The following is a 27,605-nucleotide window of genomic DNA, read 5'->3' on the forward strand; positions in this document are numbered from 1 at the left end:
GGATTTACATATCTGATTAGGAGAGCATTTGTTACAGTGTTCTACGGTTAGACAAAGTTCCCTTTAGAAAGCAGTAACATGTTAGCTAGTAGTTGACTAACTTGTGAGGGACACATTGTGAATCCTGGTAACCTTTGCTGTGAGTGACCTGCAAGTCTTCCGTGGCAGAAATACCTGTCTTCCCGTTTTGTTCAAAAAAGATATCTTAGGAATGTGTGGGTGGCTCAGTCCATTAGACATTGGACTCTTGATTTTCGCTCAGGTTGGGATCTCAGTGTCGTTGAGATGGAGCCACACATCAGGCTCTGCAGTGGGCATGGAGTCTGGTTAAGGCTCACTCTCTCCCTCTCTTTTTTTTTTTCTTTTTTTTCTCCCTCTGTCCCTACCCCTGCTTGTTCTCTCTTTCTCATAAATAGATAGATAGATAGATAGATAGATAAATAATTCTTTTAAAAAGCCCAGTATCTTAGCACTACTGTAAAAACAGTGACAGTCTGGGGTACCTGGCTGGCTCAGTGGTTGAGCATCTGCCTTTAGCTCAGGTCATGATCCTGAGGTCATGGGATTGAGTCTCACATCAGACTCCCCCCCACCGTGGGGAGCCTGCCTCTCCCTCTGCCTATGTCTCTGCCTCTCTCTCTCTCACTGTGTGCCTATCATAAAAAAAAAAAAAGAAATAGTTAAGTATCTGCACCTATGTGCACCTATCTCTCTCTCTCTATCTCTCATGAATAAATAAATGAAATCTTTAAAAAACCCACAGAACAGTGACAGTTGGAAGAGTTAAGTTTTGAGCTTTCGGAAAGGGGAATGGTTCTCTTAATGCATATTCCTGACAAGGTCCACTTGTTATTGATGTAGCAGCAATTCATTTGTCTGCAACTGAATTTAGTTCAAAGGAGAATCTTTTGCGTAGTTTTATTGTTTTTTTTTTTTTTTTTAAGATTTTATTTGAGAGAGTGAGCGAGAGTGGAGGAGGGGCGGAGGGAGAGGGAGAAGCAGACTCCCCTGATGAGCAGGGAGCCCATGTGGGGCTCACCCCAGGGCTCTGAGATAATGACCTGATCTGAAGGCAAATGCTTAACAGACTGAGTCACCAGGCACCCATCTTTTGCTTAGTTGTGAGGAAACAGTTTAGGGTTTGATATTGTGCCAAGTTCCCCCCCCTCCGCCCCCAGTTTTCTGCATATTAATGGTGCGGTAGAGTAGATAGGTCATAAGACTTGGAGTCAGAATACCTATTCCAACTTGATCACTTAATAGCTTTATTTAATCAAATTGCATAATCTCTTAGAGCCTCATAATTACCTATATCATAGGTTTGTTGTGAGGCTTAAGTGTGATAATGTGTTTTTTCTAAGCTATAAAACACTATTTTCAAAAGTATTGTTACTAAAATTCTAATGTTGAAGTTTGTTGTTAATTGGGTTCAAGGCAAATATATTTGTTCCTATAATTAAAGAAAAGAACAGATTATGATATGATAGCTTTACATTACCAAGATTTTGCTGGGAAGAAAGAGGGAGAAAGACAATATTCAGAAGGGCTATTGCCTACTCTGAAAGAGAAAATATCTGAGCCATCAATTTTGGGACACTATTTGAAAACTGTGGCAGGAAAAGCCTGTATTTAAGTAAGACAGGTTAAAAATGTTTGACAGGTTTCTTTACTAGGCCATATAATAATTCAAAAGCCATTATTGTGTTAATATGCATAGTAGTTTCCAAAAGGGAGAGCATACATCCTTTCCCAGACTTCCTTCCTTATGCCATCTTTTTCTGTGGAGAGTCTTCACTTCTAGTATTTTGTAAAGCATAATTCTTAAAATTCATTGTAATAATTTTAGCTTTATGAGTTTTGGAGCCCATAGAAAATTCAAATTCCCAAATTAGAGCATTGGAGAGAGGGCTGTAAGAGTTAACTCCAGGTAGGCTGTGAAGCGTGAAACACAACTTCAAAAAGCAGAATCCATGGAGCTGGAACCTAATAGCCTAGGAGCAAAAGAAGTCCTATCCAGCTAACTTCCACAGATGTCACTGTGTGAGGGCACAGAGGAGTAACTGATGCTCATCAAAGGTGAATATTTGTTTGGTTCCCAGTCATTATGTACAGCGTGTTCCATTTAAGAATTATTGGGCATGTGTAGTACCTATGAGAAAACCTGCTTTCAAAAAAGATTACTTTTGTTAACTTGTTAATCTTCATGGTGAATATCATATTTTAGAAAAAACAGTGTTTCCTAGGGCTGTAATAACAAAGCACCACAAACTCGGTGGCTTAAAACAACAAATTTATTCTCTCACAGTTCTGGAGGCCAAAAGTCCAAAATCAAGGGGTTTGTAGGGTTACACTCCCTTGGAAGGTTCTTGGTGAGAGTCTCTTCCTTGCCTCTCCAAGCATTTGGTGCCTCCTGGTGTTCCTTGGCCTGTGGTAGCTAAATTCCATTCTGTGCCTCTGTCTTCCCTGGCCTCTTGTGGGTGTGTCTTTGTTCTCTCCTCTTCTTATAAAGGATACCATTCATTTGATACAGAGCCCACTCTAAATCTAGGATGATTTCATCTTCAGATCCTTAATTGATTACCTCTGCAACTACCCCATTTCCACATATGATCCATCCTAGGTTCTGGTGGAAACGAATTTGGGGTCCAGGGGCAACATTCAGTCTATTAGACTTGTTGTTTTATATGCTTTTTGGTTTTATGCCCTTGGTTTCTCCCTTATAATACTTTAATTTTCAAGAAACTTTTAAATTGGTCTGGTAGAATGAATAAAGTGTGTTCTTGGTATCTTGTCTTAAAACACTGAAGTTGTTATGAGGCAGGTTTTTAGTAGACTGAATTAATTTTGTCATCTAGGAAAAAGATTGTAGTGGCAATGCCAGGCACATAGGTGCAGATACTTAACTATTTCTTTTTTTTTTTTTTTTTTTTTTTATGATAGGCACACAGTGAGAGAGAGAGAGGCAGAGACACAGGCAGAGGGAGAAGCAGGCTCCATGCACCGGGAGCCCGATGTGGGATTCGATCCCGGGTCTCCAGGATCGCGCCCTGGGCCAAAGGCAGGCGCCAAACCGCTGCGCCACCCAGGGATCCCCACTTAACTATTTCTTAAACGAATGAATGAATGTTTAGAATAATTCTTAGTGGTAATGGGGCAATTCAGTCCATTATTCTTTTCAAAACTGTAAGACTATAGGGGCGCCTGGGTGGCTCAGTTGGTTAAGCATCTGACTCTTGATTTTGCATGGTCTCAGGGTGGTGAGATGGAGCCCTGCCTTCAGTTGGGAACTCAGTGGGGATGGGGTGGAAGGTTCTCCTTGGGGATTTCTCTCTCTCTCCGTCTCCCTCTGCCTCTCCTCCCACTTGAGTTCTGTCTCTTAAATAAATAAACCTTTAAAAAAAACCTGTAAGACTATAAAGATTACTCTGATAATGTTCAACTTCTTAGATTTATGTTTTATTGAAAGGATATCTGTATTTGTATTATACTATGTGTAATGCCCTTTTGAGGATTATCTTTAAAAAAAATTACCATATTTCACTTACTGTTTTGGGAATAGCACAAGTTTTTGAGACAGATGGGGTTCATGTTTTGATTCTCCTAGCCCCTAGCCGTGTGCCTTTGGGCAGGTTATTTCATTCCTGTTCCTCAGTTACCTGTAAAGTGTTGGTAATTATATCAGTCTTCAAGGGTTGATTAGAGTTAGAGAGTCAGTAGGTTTGGGCACAAAGTGGGTATGTCATGAATATTAACTACACAGTTGTATATCTTAATTACATTATGTGTTACAAATCAACTAAATTTATGACTTAAACTCAAGTCTAATTCACCTGTTTTTTTTTGTTTGTTTTTTTGTTTTACCTGTGTGCTCTTGTGTGATTGAATAAATGTTCCTATAGTTTTTAGGTAGTAGGTGAAATCACTGTCAAGTACTTGGTGCTAAGTGTGTATGTCTAGCAATAATATGTTGAAAATTAACCAAAGTCAGGAAATGGTTGAACTTTGGAAGCTGGAAATCTCAGGATTGGTAGTGATGGAAAGGGGGAGGATAGAGGTTGGTGGAATTTAAGCTTATGGGGATGGGAACTAGATGCATAGAAATTAAAGCTATTAATTATTTAGCACTTATTATGGGCTTAGATAAAGGGATGCTACTGAATCTATGTGGATAAGGAGGACAAATCAAAGAGCTGAGATAATTGGCCATATGAGAATTAAATCAGAAAATTTATGGCTGATTAAATAGGGGTAGAGGGCAGGTTTGGGAGCAACGGAAAATAAATAGTCCTAAATAGTAATAGCCACCGTTTATTATCAAGCGCTTACTGTGCCAGCCAGGTGCTATGTAAAGTGCTTTACAAACCCTATTTTATGTATTCCTTACAATTACTCCTATGGAGTATGTGGTATTTTTATTTTTATTTTTTTTATTTTTTATTTTTTTTTAATTTTATTTATTTATGATAGTCACATAGAGAGAGAGAGAGAGAGAGAGAGAGGCAGAGACATAGGCAGAGGGAGAAGCAGGCTCCATGCACCGGGAGCCTGACGTGGGATTCGATCCGGGGTTTCCAGGATCACGCCCTGGGCCAAAGGCAGGCGCCAAACCGCTGCGCCACCCAGGGATCCCGGTATTTTTATTTTTACAGACAAATGAATAGAAGGTTGAAGTAATTTAATTTGCCCAGATCAAACATTTTGTAAATAACTTTTATACTGGAAAACCCAGGTCTGAGTATATATATATATAAGAAAATTTTGAGATCAATACATGAATGAATTTGAGAGAATCTGATTAATCAGATTAAATGTATATATATTAAATATATATATATTTATTACTCCTAATGTTTAATGCTATCAGCTGCCCTTTTCTCCCCCTAAAAATGTTCTATTGGTATACCAGCCATGAAAAAGGAATTAGTGCACTAATTTTCCCTTAAAAAAAAAAAAAACTGATCATGTACCCTGCTTATTTATTTAGTTGTGTGTGTGTATGAGAGAGAGAGAATTTGATCTCGTTACAGTGGCTGTCGAAACACCTTCCCCTCCTCTGCTGCTGTTCAATTTTTGTTTGAATACTATTTATACAGTCATACTTTGGTGATTTCTGTTTCAAAAATGAAGAAGATCTGCCTCTATTCTAATTTATAATTTGATGAAATGCTCATGTATTAGAAAAAAGTCTTCAGTTATTGGTTATTGATTATTTGGTTATTGATTTCATTCTGCTTATTTAGCCTTCTTTTGGAGGGGGCTTCTATTCACAGGTGGAATAATATGCTACTCCCTATTTCTCATGAATTGAATTTTACTTGATTCCTTATTCTTGGTCTATCACCATCCCTCCTTGTCTTTCCAATTTCTTCCTCATTTTTGGTATGTGTTCAATAAAATTTTCTGTCACATTTCTGTAACTTACTGCTTTCTACATGATTTTAACTGTTCTGTTGTCTTACTCTGCTTTTTTTTTTTTTTTTAATTTTTATTTATTTATGATAGTCACAGAGAGAGAGAGAGAGGCAGAGACACAGGCAGAGGGAGAAGCAGGCTCCATGCACTGGGAGCCCGATGTGGGATTCGATCCTGGGTCTCCAGGATTGCGCCCTGGGCCAAAGGCAGGCGCCAAACCGCTGTGCCACCCAGGGATCCCTCTGCTTTTACTTCATAACTTCTATAATTTCTTTTTTTATTTAAAAGATTTTATTTTTTTATTTTATGTATTTATTTTAAAAAATATTTTATTTATTTATTCATGAGAGAGACACACAATGAGAGAAAGGCAGAGACACAGGCAGAGGGAGAAGCAGGCTACATGCAGGGATCCTGATGTGGGACTGGATCCTGGGACTCCAGGGTCACTCCTTGGGCCGAAGGCAGGCACTAAACCGCTGAGCCACCCAGGGATCCCTGAAGATTTTATTTTTAAGTAATTTTTATATCCCATCCAATGTGGGGCTCAAACTTAAAACCCTGAGATCAAGAGTCCCATGCTCTACTGATTGAGCCATGCAGGCACACCATAACGTCTATATTAGCACTTGGTGATAGCTAATTTTTTCTAGAACATTAATGTAGTTCTTGGATGAGCATTGTTAATGTGTATTCTTTTTACTTTAGTCTTTTGTACTTTAAAACTTTTTGGTTTTTCTTACTTTATAGTTAAATTTTGGTCATCTTTAGAGGCCAGGGAGGTCCCAAGGATCCAGGTTTTGGTCAGTAATGTTTTCTGTGGCAGCGTTACTGGCATATAGTAGATGCTTAATACATGAATAAATTTGAGAGAATGCTTTGAATCACCTTTTCCAGCTCCTTACTTAATGACAGAATATACGTGTGGAGTTTCAATAAGACCCAGTTGTTACCTAAAATGAATTGGGGTTGAAATTAGGTTGAGTGGGGTGGGATATGAGAGGGGACTGGTTGATTTGTGATGAATTGGAGTTAAGTCCGAAATGGATTCTGCTGTAATATTCTTTCCAAATCAGAGCCTGCCAGTTGTATCCAGCATTGTGGTGTTACCAGTCTTGTTTCATCTATGTAGTTAATGGGACAGGGTTTCTAATAAGCCATTGCTTGAAGGTTTTGTGGGTAGTTGGGACAGATGAGATTACTACTTGTTCAGGTATCAATAAACTAGGTCTAAGAAGATACTTCCTGAATTGGGGTTTAATAGTCAAGTTGACTCCTCTTAAATCACATTTGATTGGTTATAGAAGATTGGAGATAGCCTTACCAGAAATTAGAATATGCTTCTAATTTCCACAGTCCATTTCAGCTCTGATTATAGGTTTTTCTCTGTCCCTGATTTCAGTGATATTTTATGAGTTTTTTTATTAATAAATTTATTTTTTATTGGTGTTCAATTTGCCAACGTACAGAATAACACCCAGTGCTCATCCCGTCAAGTGCCCCCCTCAGTGCCTGCCACCCAGTCACCCCCACCCCCCGCCCTCCTCCCCTTCCACCACCCCTAGTTCGTTTCCCAGAGTTTGGAGTCTTCCATGTTCTGTCTCCCTTTGTGATATTTCCCACTTATTTTTTCTCCTTTCCTCTTTATTCCCTTTCACTATTTTTTATATTCCCCAAATGAATGAGACCATATAATGTTTGTCCTTCTCCGATTGACTTTTTTCACTCAGCATAATACCCTCCAGTTCCATCCACTTTGAAGCAAATGGTGGGTATTTGTCGTTTCTAATGGCTGAGTAATATTCCATTGTATACATAAACCACATCTTCTTTATCCATTCATCTTTCGATGGACACCGAGGCTCCTTCCACAGTTTGGCTAATGTGGACATTGCTGCTAGAAACATCGGAGTGCAGGTGTCCCGGAGTTTCATTTCATCTGAATCTTTGGGGTAAATCCCCAACAGTGCAATTGCTGGGTCATAGGGCAGGTCTATTTTTAACTCTTTGAGGAACCTCCACACAGTTTTCCAGAGTGGCTGCACCAGTTCACATTCCCACCAACAGTGCAAGAGGGTTCCCTTTTCTCCGCATCCTCTCCAACATTTGTGGTTTCCTATCTTGTTAATTTTCCCCATTCTCAGTGCTTTGAGGTGGTAGCTCATTGTGGTTTTGATTTGTATTTCCCTGATGGCAAGTGATGCGGAGCATTTTCTCATGTGCATGTTGGCCATGTCTTTGTCTTCCTCTGTGAGATTTCTGTTCATGTCTTTTGCCCATTTCATGATTAGATTGTTTCTTTGCTGTTGAGTTTAATAAGTTCTTTATAGATCTTGGATACTAGCCCTTTATCTGATACGTCATTTGCAAATATCTTCTCCCATTCTGTAAGTTGTCTTTGAGTTTTGTTGACTATCCTTTGCTGTGCTTCTTATCTTGATGAAGTCCCAATAGTTCATTTTTGCTTTTGTTTCTTTTGCCTTCGTGGATGTATCTTGCAAAAAGTTACTGTGGCTGAGTTCAAAAAGGGTGTTGCCTGTGTTCTCCTCTAGGATTTTGATGGAATCTTGTCTCACGTTTAGATCTTTCATCCATTTTGAGTTTATATTTGTGTATGGTGCAGGAGAGTGGTCTAGTTTCATTCTTCTGCATGTGAGGCCAGCATCACCTTAATTCCAAAACCAGACAAAGACCCCACCAAAAAGGAGAATTCTAGACTAATATCCCTGATGAACATGGATGCAAAAATTCTCAACAAGATACTAGCCAATAGGATCCAACAGTACATTAAGATTATTCACCATGACCAAGTAGGATTTATCCCTGGGATGCAAGGCTGGTTCAACACTTGTAAAGCAATCAGTGTGATTCATCATATCAGCAAGAGAAAAAACAAGAACGATATGATCCTCTCAATAGATGCAGAGAAAGCATTTGACAAAATACAGCATCCATTCCTGATCAAAACTCTTCAGAGTGTAGGGATAGAGGGAACATTCCTCAACATCTTAAAAGCCATCTACGAAAAGCCCACAGCAAATATCATTCTCAATAGGGAAGCACTGGGAGCTTTTCCCCTAAGATCAGGAACAAGACAGGGATGTCCACTCTCACCACTGCTATTCAACATAGTACTAGAAGTCCTAGCCTCAGCAATCAGGCAACAAAAAGACATGAAAGGCGTTCAAGGGATCCCTGGGTGGCACAGCGGTTTAGTGCCTGCCTTTGGCCCAGGGCGTGATCCTGGAGACCCGGGATCGAATCCCACGTTGGGCTCCCGGTACATGGAGCCTGCTTCTACCTCTGCCTGTGTCTCTGCCTCTCTCTCTCTCTCTCTCTCTCTCATTGTGTGCCTATCATAAATAAATTTAAAAAATAATAAAAAAAGCATTCAAATTGGCAAAGAAGTCAAACTCTCCCTCTTCGCCGATGACATGATACTCTACATAGAAAACCCAAAAGACTCCACCCCAAGATTGCTAGAACTCATACAGCAATTCGGCAGCGTGGTAGGATACAAAATCAATGCCCAGAAGTCAGTGGCATTTCTATACACTAACAATGAGACTGAAAAAAAGAGAAATTAAGGAGTCAATCCCATTTACAATTGCGCCCAAAAGCATAAGATACCTAGGAATAAACCTGACCAAAGAGGTAAAGGATCTATACCCTCAAAACTATAGAACACTTCTGATAGAAATTGAGGAGGACACAAAGAGATGGAAAAATATTCCATGCTCATGGATTGGAAGAATTAATATTGTGAAAATGTCAATGTTATCCAGGGCAATTTACACGTTTAATGCAATCCCTATCAAAATACCATGGACTTTCTTCAGAGAGAACAAATTATTTTAAGATTTGTGTGGAATCAGAAAAGACCCCGAATAGCCAGGGGAATTTTAAAAAAGAAAACCATAGCTGGGGGCATCACAATGCCAGATTTCAGGTTGTACTACAAAGCTGTGGTCATCAAGACAGTGTGGTACTGGCACAAAAACAGACACACAGATCAATGGAATAGAATAGAGAATCCAGAAGTGGACCCTGATCTTTATGGGCAACTAATATTCGACAAAGGAGAAAGACTATCCACTGGAAGATAGACAGTCTCTTCAATAAATGGTGCTGGGAAAATTGGACATCCACATGCAGAAGAATTTTATGAGTTTTTGATGGAAGTTTTTCCAGTGCATTCTTAGCCTCTTGTCTTTCAGGAAACTTCTATAATTTCTTAGCCATGGATGGTTTTGAAATTAGTTGAGCTCTACAAACAGTGGTTATAAGAAAATTTTGAGATTGCATTTATATTGCAGTAGTTTAGAACTGGCGTTTTTGATTCTGTGATAATGCTTTGGGTTAAGGTAGACTATGTCGCAGTTACACATTTGCTCAGTTCCTGGAAAGACTTGCATTATAGAGGTATTGTGCAGGTCAAAGAACCTGGACAAAATGGGAGGTGAACTTAGATAGTAAATTGTATTTTTGAAAAGGATTGAGACTTACACTGACTTAAGCACTTTTCTTAGATTCCTACTTTAACAAAGACTTTTTTCTCCAAATATGAAATATCTGTATAACCTAACCTTGGATTTAATATTAATAAGTAAAACATTTAAGAAAAGCAGCAAATGCTTTAAAACATTCAAAGTAATGAGGAACTACCCCATCCCCTGCCCCTCTCAACTGCAGGGGGTGTGGTGGGCAGAAGAGCTCATCACTCACTGTCTTGGGTAGCTGGTGGGGGGAAAATGTTGAACTGTTGAAAACCACTGGACCCGATGATCTGTAGAGTTCTCTTTAGTTTTAAAATTCTGTGCTTTTATTATTAAATCATCAAGAGCACATATTAAGTGAAGAGCAATGAGTCTTGTCTTTTAGAAAGATAATTATCTTGTTGCTCCCCCGTTTAACAGCCTGCAGTGGTTCATAATCCTTCAGAGTTTTTAAAGGGTGGGCAGGCTCAGCTCCATCCCAAATCCCAGATCAAGCAAAAAATCCTATTTAGATTGGAATAATGAGGGAAAAATCTTTGTTTAAAATAATGTTTTAAAAAGAAGTTTAGGGACGCCTGGGTAGCTCAGTGGTTGAGGCTCTGCCTTCGGTTCAGGGCATGATCCCGGGTCTCTGGGATTGAGTCCTGTATCAGGCTCCACGCAGGGAGCCCGACGTGGGACTCGATCCCGGGTCCCCAGGATCATGCCCTGGGCAGAAGGCGGCGCTAGACCGCTGAGCCACCTGGGCTGCCCTAAATAAAATCTTTAAAAAAAAAAAAAGTTTAAAATATCAATGTTGAGTTTTCTACTTGGAAATAATAAGAAGTATAGCATTAATCTGCTAAGGGCTGCCATAACAAAATACACAGATTGAATGGTTTTAACAAGAGATATTTTCTCACAGTCTGGAGGCTAAAAGGTTGAGATCAAGGTTTCAGTAGGGTTGATGCCTTCTAAGGTCTCTCTCCTTTAGCTCGCAGATGGCTGCTTCCTCCCTGTGTCCTCACATGTACCCCTGCATGTACCCCTGCTGCCTTTGTGTCCAGATTTCCTCTTAGAAGGATACCGGGAGTCCGGGTGTAGTAGGACAACCAAAACGGTTTCATTTTAACAGTCACTTCTTTAAACACCCTATCTCCAAATACTGTCACATTCTGAGACCAGGGTTAGGGTTTCAACATAAGAATTTTGGGGAAGACACAATTCGGTATCTAACAAACATAAATAAGAAGGGATTTCTTATTTATCATTACCTTTGCTTTCCCGCTGGTAATTACCAAGATTGCCAAGATTGCTCTCACCTATTGGTCTTACAAACTGTGTTCTAATTTAGAAGAGAACATTTTTTTCCCCTAAAAAGCTAAAATCCTAAGTCACTTATTTAAAAATTAAAAAGAAAAGCATACATATGTATTTCAAAAAGTCAAATAGTACTAAGAAGTATATTTATAAAACCGAATTCCTTACTCTAACTTTCTATTAATTTCTTCTGTAGTTAGCTCTAGTTTTTTTTTTTTTAACCTCCATACTTCTAATTGATCTATGCATGCATACAAGCTATTTCTTAATTCTTATTGACAGATTTTGTTGTTGTTGACTTTCTATTATGGTATATAAGGATTTCAGTTCCCTTATACCTTTTCCTCTACATCTTCATTCTTCTCATATAATTATATCATACTTAAAAAAATCCATACTTAGCATTGCATAATTGTGACTGTGTAAAAACTATTTGCCAGGCCAATACTGTGACTGTTTTGTTTATAATTTTTCTTGGAGTTATTAAATTACCTTGTTTTTTCTATTTGCTTAGTTTTCTTTGAACTGGAGACTAAATTTCCCATATCTTCAAATACCTCTGTAAAATCTCTTCAATACAATATTCTGTACTTTCAAACCTGTAAGATAATTTATCAGTCTCCCCTTCCCTCAACTGTCTTGAATCTTCCATCGCATTTCTGTCTGGATTTGTTGCCTTCTGCTCATCTGTTACCTAGGACTTTGCCTCATTACCATATTGGGGATTCTTTTCGTTTTTGTCCTACACTGGATCCCTTCTTCACTGGAGATTATCTTTCTTGGTTTATTTGTCTGATTTTAATAGAATATATATTCTCCAGTAGGTTCTAGAGAAAGGGTAAATAAAAGCTAATTTTTTGGAGACTAATCATCATTGATTATCTAGGCATAGCATTCAAAATTTAAAGAAAATCACTTAATTTTTTAAAATTTAAAATAGAAATTGCATGTTCCTGAACTGAAACTTGAAAGGCTCAAAGGGCTATCTATAGGTAGGGGAAGTGTGTCTGTAATATGAGGGAATTTTTTGGGATGATGGAACTGTTCTGTATTTGATTCTAATGGTGGTTTTATCATTTTCTATGTGTTAAGATCCAGAGAATTATTCACCAAAAAAAATAGTTCAGTTTTTTTTTTTAAGTTCAGTTTGTATGTGTGATAATTTAAGAACTAAAAAATAAGAATTTAAAAGGGCAAAAAAGGTACAGCAAAAAGAAAGTCTCTTTTCTTTTTCTCTCTGTTAGCTTTCCAGTTTTCCTTTCTGGAAGAAACCACTGTTAGCAGTTTCTTATGTATTCTCCCGCTTAATCACTCTTGAAGACGTAAATAACATTTAGGGGCAAATCAAGCAGAACTGAAAGGAACTTAAATTTGCTCAGTATTTTCTGAGAATGTGAAGATTACTACTCTTTGACTATATCTAAAATGTTATTAATCAAGCCTGGCACTAATTTGTTAAAATTATTTCTCTTACAGTTGGCAAACATGAATTGACTGGGCATAAAGTTGCTGTGAAGATACTCAATCGACAGAAGATTCGAAGCCTTGATGTGGTAGGAAAAATCCGCAGAGAAATTCAGAACCTCAAGCTTTTCAGGCATCCTCATATAATTAAACTGTAAGATCCGATTATATTAAATATAGTCATACCACTTTTAAATCATTTTTATTAACCTGCTTAATCTGACAAGTGAGAAAGATAACTGACATTTCTTGAATCATCCCTCAAGGTTTTAAAATTTCTGCCTGTTGATGTATTTATCTAAACCTCATTCATGGTCACTTAAACCTCTGTCCACGTTTTGCCCTTGTGCTTATCAGCTGTTAACTTTCTCATTCATTCTTGTCTTTTGGACATGCCATCTGATAGATAACCTATGCTTCTGTTGCTGTAGAACCAACAGTGATGGGCTAGTAAGAAGTCTTCACCTTCAAATTCCACATGATGTCATTTAGCCTCACTAAATGCAATAGCAAGGCAGTAGAAAGGGTTTTTCCCCAAGCTGCTTATATCTGCTAAAACAAATAACAAAAGATAGAATTTCAGGAATCCAGTATTCAGAAAACAGTATTATGGTTATCTTGTAGTTGCCAGTTGTAGGGTCTGCATTTAAACTTATTGATCAGTTTTCTGATGTGGGCTCAGTTCAAACTGCTTAGGGTTTTATATTTAACTGGCTGGCTCAAAATTTTTCACTCTCACCGCTTCTCATTTGCTGAGGTGCCATGGTTTTAAGGTACATTTGGATGCTGATGACGCGTAAATACACATCTCCTGCTTTCATACCTCTTCCCTGAATTCCATTTCTATGCACCCACTGCCTACTTTACATCTCCATTCGGATGCCAGAACTGAACATTCTGTTACCGTCCCCCAAACCTGCTCTTCACACAGTTCTCACCCTCTTGAGTTAATATCCGGTTCCTCAGGGCAGAAATGTAGGTTTTTCTCTATGTTCCTATCATCCATTCCATCTCTTCAAAATACATTTAGGATCTGAGTGTTTCTCAATTCCTTCATTGCCATCAGTATATTGTGAGCCACTGTCATCTCTGTCATGGACTCTGCAGTAGCCTCTTGCTTCCACCTTTACCATCCCAGTCAGTTCTTCATATTGCTGCTGTAAATTAAAGTTACCCTTCCCTTTTAATAGATCAGACCCCACATGACTACTTTGCTTAAAACCTTCAATAGCTTTGCATTTCCCTTAGAGTAGAAGCCAAAGCCTCATCCTGGCTTGTAAGGTTCTCTGTCCTCTGGTCTCCAGTTACCTCTTTGACTGTACATCCTGTTTCTCTCTGCCAGTTCTCTTCGCTCTAGCCTTCTTACCATTCCTCAAACATACCAGGCAGGCTTCTACCTCAGGGCCTTTGCACTTGCTGTTCTCACTGCCTGGTTCACCTTCTTCCTAGATCATAGTATGGTTTGTTCCCTTCTATCAGGTTCTGCTCAAATGTTACTTTTATCAGAGAGTACTTCCTTAAGCACCCTGTATGAGAGATTCCCCTTAGTTTGCTTTATTTTTCTTCATAGCATGTTCCACCACCTGAGATATTGCTTATTTATTTAGTGTCTGTTTCCTGGCTCCTGGAACATGAACTCCATGAAGGCAGAGAATTTGTTTTGTTCCCTGCAGTTTTGCCAGCTTCTAGCACAGTGCCTGGTATATTATAGGCGCTTAGTAAATATTTTCTGAATGAATGAATATACATGTTTTAATATTGGTAGATAATGTTTTCTCTCACCAGGTACCAGGTCATCAGTACACCATCTGATATTTTCATGGTGATGGAATATGTCTCAGGAGGAGAGCTATTTGATTATATCTGTAAAAATGGAAGGGTAAGCTGTTCTGATTTAATCCTGTATATATTTTGTAACTCCCCTTATTCCTTACTAGCTTCAAGATGTCAGAAAGCAATTTTGTTAAGAGGTCTACTTAATAACCAGTTCCCTGGTTGCTCAGTATTTTCTGAGAATGTGAAGAATCATAGAATCACATTTGTCTAGAATCATAACTCTTTAGAGTTAGAAAAGACCTTAAAGATTATTTCCTTAGCCTGCTTACACAGATGTGGAAGCTGAGACTCACAGTTTATATGTTTACTCAAGGTCACGTGATTTATTAATGACGGAATTGGATTGAGACCCAGACCCCAGAACTCATGATCCTCCAACTCATGCTTTTAGGGTATACAAATACTTGTAACATATATCTTGAAGTATATATATGTAATCCCTGCAAAATATATTAATACTTAAAGATCTAGGCCTTGCTAGTCAACCCTAGTCACATTTAAATTGCATTCATTTTTTGGTTTCAGAAATCTGATGTACCTGGAGTAGTAAGAACAGGCTTCATGAAGGAGGTAGGAATTAGACTTAAAGAATTTAGAGTTGGAAGGAACTTTAGAAGGCATTTGGAACAGTATCTTAAGTTGCAGACACAGAAAGTGAACACTGACCTCCCCTGCCCATATTTTTTTCTCAGACCCAGGTTATATGGTATGCTAAAACCTCTTTCTAGAAGAGCTGTTATCTAGCAATAAGAAGTCACTTTTTCCCTCCCAGTCTAAAGTTCTTTATATCATTCATTCATTTGTTCTATATAGCATATCTGTTTACTTTCATCAAAATCAAGCTCATTAAATAACCAAGTTAATTTTGATTTTACCATTTTTTAACATGGTTCATTTCAATTTTTAGGAATTCTACTTCCCTATTCATTAACCCTTCCTCCCACCACCATGTTATGCCTGGAAAAATGGAAACAGGCACAAGTTGAATTGGTATCTCGTTTTCCTATCTTTTCCATTTGTCATATCTTGGTTATTTTACTTTACATTATGGGAGTTTTCTTCAGTTTTTACCTATTGCATATTAACATTTCAGCTGTCATATTTTCTATTTCAAAGATCTTTCTTGTTTTCTGAAATATTCTTTTTTAAATAGCCAGTTCTACTCTACAGATACAGTAACCTTATCTGTCTGAGGATAAGTTTTTTTTTTAAGCTTTTAATGTTAATTCCAGTGTAGTTAACAAACAATATTATATTAGTTTCATGTGTATAATATAGTGATTCAGCGATTCTGTGCTTGTCATGATAAGTGTACTTTTCATCCCCAGCACCATTTCACATCCCTCCACTCACCTCCCCTCTGGTTACCATTAGTTTGTTCTCTGCAGTTAAGAGTCAGCAATTGTAGTTCTTTTTTTTTTTTTTTTTTTTTTTTTACTCGTCTGTTTCCTGCATTGTTACTGTACCTTCTTTGCTCTGTTTTATTGGTCTTTGTCTTTTGTACATAGCTCTTAATAAGTAAGGTACTAAAGCCAAACTTATGTAGGTGGAAGTTATTGATGGATGGGCCTTCCCATTGGTTGAATAGGTAGGGATCTGTCCATTTTATTAGGGTATACCAAATGTCCATAATTTCAAGTATTTTCCCTTAGATCAGAAAGTTGCTCCAGAAGAAACCTTCCAATTTCTTTGAGGGTATTAGCTTAGCTGTCAGTACTCTGAGTGCTGAATTGGGAAGAGGCCTGCAAGTATGCTGACTTCCACTTAACCTTTGTGTTTTCCTTCTGATGCCTCATCCCTGTGTTGGTGTCCTTGAGAACAGAGCTGGTTCAGCTTTCCTCAAAAGTAAATCACCATGGGTCTTATCCCCCATTAGGCATGAGTTTAGAAATTCTTACTTTACCAATTGTCCTGTTTTTAGTCCTCCTCTCATTTCTCCCTTGCAAATTCCCAAGGCTTCTAAGCTTTTCCAGGGTTCTGTGTGCAGGCTAGTTTATTATTGGTTTCCACCCCTGTGGGCTTAGGTTTCTGGTCTCTCTGGTGAAATCTAATTATTGTTCATCCATTCTGCAGTTTGGAGATTCCTCTTTTTTTATTTAATTTTTTATTTAAATGCAGTTTAGTTAACATATAGTGTATTACTAGTTTCAGATGTAGACTTTAGTGATTCATCAGTTGCATATGAAACCCAGTGCTTATTAAACCAATTGCCCTCCCTAATGCCCATGAACTCCTCTTGATTACTACTGTCACTTCTCTTGTTCTTTTTGTCTTTATATCTAATGTCATTTTAGTGATGTTTCAGTGTGGTGACAAAAGGTTCAGTCTGCCATGTTTAACTGGAAATATGCTTTAACTTTTCTAATCTTTTGTAGACTTCCCATCCTTCATCTTTTGTACTGTATTTGTCAGTACAGTATAATTTTCATTTTTGTAGCCTGTTTAATTTCCTATTACATTTTGTTTAATCAGTTTTCTTTCACATTTAGGACACATTCTTTTCTTTCATTTAGTATATTTGATATAAAGTTATATTAAAAAAGTGAACCTACATTTTTTCTAGAATTAAGTGAGATTGCTAACACATTGTTATTTTCTCTAGAGGAAGAGTATCTAATAGTACTTCAGTAGTTTTAATTTTGGTTTCAAAATAAATTACTAGTTTATCTTTCCTTCCAGATTGTCCATGCTATGTGAAGTATAGAAGTCTGGTTTTAGAATGCTAATTTTTGGCCTCTGTTAAAGAATGCATATTAGAATCCTTTGCCTAGAGAATTAATAGGCTGTTTATTAAATGTGACTTCTTGGTGCAGGCTCATCCAAGTGATGGCTTACTTTTGGGAAGAAATCATAAAATAAGAACATATGGATAAATGGGATGAGGAGGAGTTTTTTTTTTTTTTTGAGTGAGGAGTTTTAAAAATTTTTTAAAATATTAGTTGCTACTTAAGATCGCTTTTTTCAGGAAACAGACTAGAGACGCATGCTTTTTATATTTTATAAAACAGATGAATTAAGGTTTTTCTTTTAAAACTAAACTGTATTTCAGGACATATAATTTGATTGCTTGCTAATTTGTTAACAATCTTGACTGTTATTTCCTCGTATAGTCTAAAATAGTATCATCCACCCCAACATAATTCTCTGTGCCCTTATTCTGCTGTATTTTTCTTCAGAATACTCCTTGATGTGATACTTATTTCTTTATTGTCTATTTTCATCAACTAGAGTAGCGCCTTTGTTTTCTTCATTGTTGTATCTCGAGTGTCTGAAACTGCATGGCACATTGAAGATGCTCAATAAATATTTGTTAAAGGAATGAAGGATTAAACATTTCCGATTTATAGGAGAAAACACATCTAGTTTCAAGTAGAAATTGAAACTATTTGGAATAGCTCATGAAATAGGAAAGCAAGCTATTACAATGTAGTCACAAGAGTGATAACAGAAAGTTGAGTTACTGATTTGGGTTCCAAGATCCTCTTAGCAATTCATGCTCTGTATATCCATCTTCTCCGTGTTTCAAAAGTATTTCAGGATGAGGTTCATTTGAAGGTTTCGTGGATTTTGACTGTCTTATAGGTTGGAGAATTGTAGGTAGAAGAATTTCTTCTGAAAAACAAACCTTTAAAATGCTTCTCTACTTTTCTTAGCTGGATGAAAAAGAAAGTCGGCGTCTGTTTCAACAGATCCTTTCTGGTGTGGATTACTGTCACAGGCATATGGTGGTCCATAGAGATTTGAAACCTGAAAATGTCTTGCTTGATGCACACATGAATGCAAAGATAGCTGATTTTGGTAAGGAGATTTTTTTATAGTTTCACATATTATGTTTAATGAACATCAATAGCATTTTTCAGATAACTTTTACTTCTGTGCAATGGATTGAGTATCCCAAAATAGTGTATCCTCACCATTTTGTCTATGAGCTTACAAAGAGGAGAGATAAGGAATTCTCTTCTTAGTTTTATGCCTTTAAATTGAGTTTTATGATAGTAGGTAAATAATTTAAGTTGGCAGCCTTAGAAGCGTCATTTGGTAGAGCCTTATTTGTGAAAGAGAAGGTAGCAACCTTATTTCCAGTGTGTTTTTTTGATCAAGTATAGGGCAAAAAGAAAGACTGGAATGGAGTTGTTCGAGCTCTGAAAGCCAGATGGTTAATTATATGAACAAAATTATTTTAAAAAAATTGAAATATTTTAAATGATAGAAAAGCATAATTTCAGCTTTGAGGATCATTATTTTGTCAAAAATTTGAATTTTTCCTTTATTTCCTATATAAATTGCCATTGACATTATTATATCTAAGAAAATGAATCTCTGCAACTCTCTTTTGCTTAGCTTCAGTTCAAATCAGAGGAGATTGGTATAACTATTTTCCTCAGTTTTGAATATATGTATTATAATTTATAGAGATTCATTGAACAGTGCCAGTCAGCTCTGAGCTATTGATTTGTTGCTGCTGCTGCTGCTATTGTTGTTGTAACTGACTTATTTGACTTCCATATCAGTTGTCATGATGATGATTTTTTTTTTTTTTTTTTTAAGATTTTATTTTTAAATAATCTCTATACCCAACCTGGGGCTTGAACTCACAATCCAGAGATCAAGAGCTGCTTGCTAGCACCTGAACCAGCCAGGAACTGGTTTACCTAGTGCATTTTTGAGGAGGCAGAGATTTCTTTATGGAGTAAAATTATGAGGGAACTTTGATATTCAGAGTTACTGTTTTTTTGTTTTTTAAAGAATCAGAACAGGGGTTAACGGGGGTTAACAGAAACTTTGAATTTTAATTCTTATACTCATCTGTTGTACATTTTTTTCCTAGTAATTTCTGTATTAATAAGTTTAAATATGCCAAGTTTATTCTAGTAAGCAGAATGACCAATATCTTTATACTCATTAAATTCTAATAATGCACTTATTTTAAATGCTGAAACATTACAAGTTTTAGGGTATAATGGCAAAATATTTGGAAACAGTAAAGACGGAATTTGTTGAAGCAAAGGACAAAATGATGATTTATCACTTTAATGCAAACTCAGTTTTACTGTTCAATAGGGTTTTGTTTTTGTCCTTGGGAAATCTTGAATAGTTGATTTTGTGCATTTTCAGGTCTTTCAAACATGATGTCAGATGGTGAATTTTTAAGAACAAGTTGTGGCTCACCCAACTATGCTGCACCAGAAGTAATTTCAGGAAGGTAGTATTTGACACCCATTCTTCCACCCCAGTACATTTATAATTGCCTGTTTCTCTTAGATTTTGTCTGTCTGGAGTGTCATATTAAATTCTAGTGAAAGGATGGGCAGCCCGGGTGGCTCAGCGGTTTAGCGCCGCCTTCAGCTCAGGGCGTGATCCTCGAGACCCGGGATCGAGTCCCACATCGGGCTCCCTTGCATGGAGCCTACTTCTCCCTCTGCCTGTGTCTCTGCCCCTCTCTCTCTCTCTCCCTCTCTCTCTCTCTCTGTGTGTGTGTCTCTCATGAATAAATAAAATCTTAAAAATAAATAAATAAATTTTAGTGAAAGGAAAGACATGTAAGTCTTATTCTTTCCTTATCCAGAAAATGTTTATGTTTTAGGAATAAAACATAAGTAAGAATTAAGGATTCCATTTATGGAAGAGAATATTGGATTGCAAGTCAATACTGTATTTAAAGTAGTTAGATGAGAATACTTTTTACTTTTTTCCCCCTGTAGAAGAAATTGAAAGTTTAAAACTAGCAAGTTTTTTTTTTTTTTTTTTTAAGATTCATATTTATTTTAGAGCATGCATGTATGTGTGTGCAAGGGGGTAGGGGACCCGGGGGAGAAGGAGAGAGAATCCCTAGCAAATTCCCTGCAGAGTTTAGAGTCCAATGCGGGGCTCAATCTCAGGACCCCAGGATTGTGACCTAAGCCAGAATCAAGAGTTGGATGCTCAGCAGACTGAGCCATCTAGATATCCCTAAAACTAGCAAGTTTTAAAAGTCAGACATTAAAAACTTGAATATAGAAATACCTACTAGTTAGAAATGGTTTACTTAAATGAAGAGTTAAAAGTGTAATGTGTGAGGGGCACCTGGATGGCTCAGATGGGTAAGCATCTGCCTTCAGCTCAGGTCATGATCTCCAAGTTCTGGGATTGAGCCCATCAGGCTCCCAGCTCAGCAGGGAGTTTGCTTCTTCCTTTCCCTCTGCCTCTACCCTGCTTGTGCATGCTCTCTCTCTCTCTAATGAATAAATAAAAAATCTTAAAAAAAAAAAAGTGTAATGTGTATCTTTGATTTTTCAGAAAGAAGGCATTTTTAAAAAACAATTTATTTTATATAGAGGGAGGGCATAGCGTGCGCACAAGTTGAGGGTGGGCAGGAGAGGGAGAGATCCTCAAGCAGACTCCTTGCTGAGCACAGACAGAGCCTGATCCCAGAACCCTGGGATCATGACCCTCATGATTCAAAATCAAGAGTCAGACGCTTAACCAATGGAGCCACCCAGGCATCTGATAGAAAGGCATTTTGTAGTAGCTCTGTTTGTGATAAGATGTCTTGGGGAATTGGACTGAAGTATGATAAAATCTTCAGACTCATTTATTTTGAATTTTTCATTTTTTACATCTTCTAGAGACTAAAGTTTTATAAGAATTCTAACCTCTCAATTTACTGACTGGCAGCATTGAGAACATGAGGATCTTTGTATAGTGCAGCTCTTCGAATAGTTTAGATGGCAGGAAAATTTAATTTTTTAGACTGTTCTTCACTTTACTACTGAAATTAAAAATAGACTATTAAGTTTACTAGTTTCTGTAATTAACTTTTAATAACTTTACACTCAAACCATGTTTCTTTGTTTGAATGTTTCACATCCTAATTCAGAATGCAGAAATATATAGTGTTTTCATAAGCTTGCTTGCCTGCCTGCTTAGAGAAATTATATTTGGGTATGGCAATGGATAAGGCAGAAGTATCTAATTTTATTTATTGTTTTAAAAGATTTTATTTATTTGAGAGAGAGAGAGAGCGTGCAAGCATGAGCAGGGAGAGGGGCAGAGGGAGACAGAGAAGCAGACTCCCTGCCCAGCAGGGAGCCTGGACTCAGGGCTCCATCCCAGGACCCTGGGATCATGACCTGAGCTGAAGGTAGATGCTTAACTTACGCAGGTGCTCCAGTTTTAAGTATCTGATTTTAAATTTATCAAGATTCATATCATCTTTTTATATCAGCTTAATGTTCAAAAAATAATTTCATTTGTATCATGTAAATTCTTTTAGAAAAAAATAATTCAAGTCCCAGCAACAGTGTTAATTGAATAAAGAAAATAATTGTATTCTAAATATGCATATATACATGGGCCATTACTGAAGTCTACTTTTCCAGTTTGGATAAGGTCTTTCTGTGAGGTCTGGATGAGTGGGAACTTGTACTCAAAGCAGTATCTATGGATCAGTTCAACAATTTATTTGATCAGTTTATAGACCTCCTTTCCCCAAAGCCAGACTTTGATCTAATAGTCTGCAATTAGTTAAGTCAGTTGGCTACAGTGTATTGTAAATACCAGTGTAGACTCTTCTGTGAACCAGTCAGCTTGGTTTTCTTCCACAGCCCCAGGCCCTTTTTGCCTTGGTAGGAGGTTTCGGGTTATTGGGAGAGAGTGGGTTTAGAATTCGTCACTAAAGAAAAATTCTTTTTTTTTTTTTTTAAAGATTTTATTTATTTATTTATTCATGAAAGGCACAGAGAGAAAGGCAGAGACGTAGGCAGAGGGAGAAGCAGGCTCCAGGCAGGGAGCCTGATGTGGGACTCGATCCTGAGACCGCAGATCACGCCCTGAGCCAGGGGCAGGTGCTCAACCGCTGAGCCACCCAGGTGTCCCACTAGAGAAAATTCTTAATTGATGTTATGAGGACCATGGTAAGGTAGTAAGAACAGAAGTTTAGCTATAGTCTAAACTTAAAAAAATTTTTGACTTTTGTTTTCAAAGATAATACTGATAGAATTAGTATAGAATCTTTATGTGTAGTATGTAGCAGTGACTATAGAAACCATATTGTAATAATTCTTTATGAAGTATCCATATTTAAAATTTTTTATTAATTGATCAACTCTCAAGTTACTAATTATTTAATTGATTGGTATTTCCTGTTACAGATTGTATGCAGGTCCAGAGGTAGATATATGGAGCAGTGGGGTTATTCTCTATGCTTTATTATGTGGAACCCTTCCATTTGATGATGATCATGTGCCAACTCTTTTTAAGAAGATATGTGATGGGATCTTTTATACCCCTCAGTATTTAAATCCATCTGTGATTAGCCTTTTGAAACATATGCTCCAGGTGGATCCCATGAAGAGGGCCACAATCAAAGATATCAGGTAATAATGCAACTTGGAGATGATCAGATCTAATAGTTTCAACGATACAAGTTAAGTGAAAAAAATAGTTGGACAGTATATACAATGTAATGCCATTTTTATGTTAAAAATATAGTACATAGGCATATTTATTTTATTTTAGTATTTAAAAATACTAAACTAGCTACCTTAGGGAAGGAAGATTAGTAGTAGGGAGGGCTTTCACTTTTTACTTATGCATCTTTCTTTTGAAATTGGAACAGTGAATATTAGTTTTTAAATATGAAAAGGTAGGTAATGTGGAATAAAAAGGACCCTGTTGGGATGTTACCTTTGTAGTTGTTCTTTAAGATTTTCTGTAGTATGCTTCATATTTGACTTTTATGTAGTCTCATTAGGATTAATGCTTTTCACTAGTAGCAAATTTCTGTGTCACTCTTTGAGTCCTGATCTCATGAGTTACTGTTTTTTTTCTTTTGTTCATCTTAAGTAATGACATTTAATCAATGATGTGTGTGGTTTTTGGGTAGTATACATTGAATCACATGTGAAATTACTGGTTTCTAAGTTTCATATGGAAGGGCATGCTTATAACTACCAATGGAAAAGGACAAAATCATTCTTTAAAATTTTAAATATCTAAGTGAAAGATGCTTTTTCTTGTGTTTTACATGTTTTTTTTTCCAATTTAAATTGGAAAAGACTTAGAAAACACCCAAAAAATAGAGATCTAAAATGATCTTTAATTTATCACCCAGAAGATAGTTATTGTTCTTTTGGGTGTTTTCCTTTCTTGATGTTTTTAGTTTTAGCAGTTTTTGACATAGTTCAGGTCCTTTTATATATGGAGTTAGGAAACTCTTAGTTCCTTCATTAAAAATAAGGAGATATTATCATCTTCATAGAGTTGTTTTATGAGGTGAGATAATGTGTTGGAAATATTTAGCGTAAAACCTACCATTATAGTAAGCATTCAATGAATGATAATTGTCTGTTTTTGTTGTTACGGTTTTTTCACTTAACATTATATCAAAAGAGAATTAAAATCACAGAATATGTTCTTTTTCTGAGCTGGGAATAAGCTCATCTTCATCATTTGTCATTGTCATTTGTGCCAAAACTTTAAAAGTGTAGACATTTATTTTCCTGTTGGTACAACATTGCTTTCTCCCTCTTAAAACCAGAGGGAGGTTGTAGCATTTCCTCCAGTATATATACACAATGAAATGTGAGCCAGAGGAGGAAAGTCTCAGTTTGAAAAAATGAAAATATAAATGAATTTATATCCTAAATTCCCCAAACTGTTGCTTGCAGTCTCATTCATCTCTACTCAAAATCCTCCTCCTGACCCTGCTGTTTTCTCTCAGGGAACATGAATGGTTTAAACAAGACCTTCCAAAATACCTTTTTCCCGAGGATCCATCGTATAGTTCAACTATGATTGATGATGAAGCCTTAAAAGAAGTATGTGAAAAATTTGAGTGCTCAGAAGAGGAAGTTCTCAGCTGCCTTTATAACAGAAATCACCAGGACCCTTTAGCAGTTGCCTACCACCTTATAATAGATAACAGGAGAATAATGAATGAGGCCAAAGATTTTTACTTGGCAACAAGCCCACCTGATTCTTTTCTCGATGATCACCATTTGACTCGGCCCCATCCTGAAAGAGTACCATTCTTGGTTGCTGAAACACCTAGGGCACGCCACACTCTCGATGAATTAAATCCACAGAAATCTAAGCACCAAGGTGTAAGGAAAGCAAAATGGCATTTGGGAATTAGAAGTCAAAGTCGACCAAATGATATCATGGCAGAAGTTTGTAGGGCAATTAAACAACTGGATTATGAATGGAAGGTAAGAAAAAAAGGACATTCTGATTGTAGTAATAAGCACATTTGGCAAACCTGTAGTTTATAAATTGTTTTCTAGAAGAATTGATTTTGATTTTGCTTTTGTTCATACCATACACTAGGTTGTAAACCCTTATTATTTGCGTGTTCGAAGGAAGAATCCTGTGACAAGCACCTACTCCAAAATGAGTCTACAGTTATACCAAGTGGATAGTAGAACGTACTTACTGGATTTCCGTAGTATCGATGGTATGTACACCCCACAAAACAACATAGCAGACATACTAGACCTTGTTACCTAACTTGCCTTTTTAGTCTTTGATTCTTTTGAAGCTTCTTGAATTGTTCCTAGTAATCAATAGTGAAAGAGTATAAAATGTGATTTTGTGCCTCTGTGATGTCAACATTTGTGAATCATGTTTTTCTTGTAATGTTGGTGTATTGTCCTTTTAAGATTATCTTAAAGTGGGCAGCCCGGGTGGCTCAGTGGTTTAGCACTGCCTTCAGCCCAGGGTGTGATCCTGGAGACCTGGGATCGAGTCCCACGTCAGGCTCCCTGCATGGAATTGAGCCTGCTTCTCCCTCTGCCTATGTCTCTGCCCCTCTCTCTTTCTCTCTCTCTCTCTCTCTCTCTCTGTATGTCTCTCAGGAATAGATATATAAAATCTTTAAAAAAAAACAAAAAAAGATTATCTTAAAGCCAGATGCAGTCTGGTCCTAAAGGGATAGTTTCTGCCACATTCCTGTTTTGTTTTTTTTTTTTTTTTTTGGTATGGTTCATTTGGTAAGAAAATGTTTTATTTAGAAATAAATGTTGACTTTTTATTAAATATTTTTATATCTGATATTTAATTTTGTTTTCATTCAAGAATTAAAGTACCATTAGCTTTTAGAGTTGATTGATAAGGCAGTGTGAACAGATTTGGTTAGTTGCTTATAGGACAAGGAATTATTTGTCAAGTAAAGTTTCTTGCTGGGGACTGAGGGAGAAATGTTTTGGATAGTTTAGGGACTTATGCTTATTTTTCTCCTCTCACCCAGCCTTTTGCTCCCAGCCTGACACTAGACACATATCAGAGATACCCATCCTTTATGAGTTTTGTGAGAGCTACATGATTCCAATTTTATCTACCTCTTAGTAAAGTGTTCTTAAGTAATCACTTTTATATGAATGCACTTTATAAGGATTCCTGGGACTAAAGCATCTTATGTTCAAGATAACTGTCATAATTAGTTAAAAATGACATTGTTAACCTTAACTTTAGACTGTTGTGCATTTCTATTTACCTACAGTCATAAACAATCAGAGACAATCTGATGATCAAATCACTGAAATATTCAGACTTTTTAAGTTGGGTATTTTAATTGGTCATCAAAATGATGACCTTACTGCAGTATACAATCTTTAAAGTACCTCCTCAAATTTTTTTAAAGAAACATTAAATACTGTTTTACTGTTTTAATAGTTTGAAAATGGAAACCAGTACTCAGAAAATATGTCTTTGATTACCATTATGTATTTTGTTAGAATATCTTAACTATTTAGTCTGGGTTGAGGTAAATTATTAATTGCAGAAAGCAGATATTTTGTTCTTGTTTTTATTTTTATTTATTTTTTATTTTTTATTTTTTTATAGAAACTTTTTTTTTTAATTTTTATTTATTTATGATAGTCACAGAGAGAGAGAGAGAGAGAGAGAGAGGCAGAGACATAGGCAGAGGGAGAAGCAGGCTCCATGCACTGGGAGCCCGACGTGGGATTCGATCCCGGGTCTCCAGGATCGTGCCCTGGGCCAAAGGCAGGCGCTAAACTGCTGCGCCACCCAGGGATCCCTTGTTTTTATTTTTATTTTTTTAATTTATTTATGATAGTCACAGAGAGAGAGAGAGAGAGAGGCAGAGACACAGGCAGAGGGAGAAGCAGGCTCCATGCACCGGGAGCCCGACGTGGGATTCGATCCTGGGTCTCCAGGATCGCGCCCTGGGCCAAAGGCAGGCACTAAACCACTGCGCCACCCAGGGATCCCTGTTTTTATTTTTAAATGGGAAAAATATCTTTTATCCCAGTGTATGTATGAGTAGACTATAATAGACTTAGTAAATGGTGTGATACCATAACATGGTTTGAAATTTATATTTTTAAAGATTTATTTATTTATTTGAGAGTGAGAAGGAAAGAAAGGGGGAGACGGAAAGAGAATTCTAAGCAGACTCTCCACTGAGTGTGGAGTCTGATGCAGGGTTCAGTCCTGTGACTCTGAGATCATGGCCTGAGCAAAATTAAGAGTTGGATGTTTGACTGACTGAGCCAGCCAGGCACCCTTGAAATTTATATAAATTCAGATTTCCCACATGCAGACACTCTTAAATAAAACTAATTTATGTCATCTATTAAAAAGCCTGATGGAACACAGGTGATTTATAATTCAAGTAAATACTCTCTCTATCCTAGCATTATAAAAGAGTATAACTGTATATATAAATGTTCTCTCACAAACAGAACCTTTTTAATTAAGTACAAGTTTGGCAGTTCTCCATTGGCCAACTCAATTGAGTTAAGATATATTAACACTTTTACCTATGAATTTACCTATGAATTTTTTGTCTTCTTTAAACCAATGGATAGTACCTTCGTAGTATCAGAAGGACACAGGTTTGAGTGGTGATATACTGACCAGAGCTGTTTTTCTCTCTGTCCAGATGGTGTTTATCTGCTAACAAATACCAATGCAGTCTGAATGGAATGGGTTTTATATTTCTCATCGTATTTGTATCACATTTATAACCTTAAGTTTTTTAGCCCCTGGATTTGCCAGTTGAATGAGCATTTACTATTTTTGTACTCTGTTCCCAACTTTAGTTTTTTCTTGATTTCTGATCGTTGGAATCGTGGCTCTTTTGTGAGATCTTAAATC

At 37.0% G+C, this 27,605-nt stretch overlaps 1 protein-coding gene across 9 annotated transcripts in view; it reads left to right on the forward strand.

Annotated features, from left to right (window-relative positions):
* PRKAA1 (protein kinase AMP-activated catalytic subunit alpha 1) overlaps positions 1–27,605 on the forward strand; it is a 36,074-nt gene that overhangs the window by 4,980 nt on the left and 3,489 nt on the right. For 6 of the 9 annotated variants that reach the window (XM_038535245.1, XM_038535242.1, XM_038535238.1 and 3 more), the window contains 8 exons: positions 12,684–12,825; positions 14,457–14,550; positions 15,033–15,077; positions 18,161–18,305; positions 19,623–19,710; positions 22,637–22,861; positions 24,208–24,694; positions 24,813–24,939. In XM_038535245.1, the coding sequence (XP_038391173.1) occupies positions 14,491–14,550; positions 15,033–15,077; positions 18,161–18,305; positions 19,623–19,710; positions 22,637–22,861; positions 24,208–24,694; positions 24,813–24,939 (1,177 nt within the window). In that variant the 5' untranslated portion in view covers positions 12,684–12,825; positions 14,457–14,490. The remainder of the gene's footprint in view (positions 1–12,683; positions 12,826–14,456; positions 14,551–15,032; positions 15,078–18,160; positions 18,306–19,622; positions 19,711–22,636; positions 22,862–24,207; positions 24,695–24,812; positions 24,940–27,605) is intronic. The other 3 variants (XM_038535241.1, XM_038535246.1, XM_038535247.1) reach the window with 2 other exon arrangements.

Source organism: Canis lupus, chromosome 4, assembly GCF_011100685.1.
Source record: "Canis lupus familiaris isolate Mischka breed German Shepherd chromosome 4, alternate assembly UU_Cfam_GSD_1.0, whole genome shotgun sequence".
Lineage (NCBI taxonomy): Eukaryota > Metazoa > Chordata > Mammalia > Carnivora > Canidae > Canis > Canis lupus.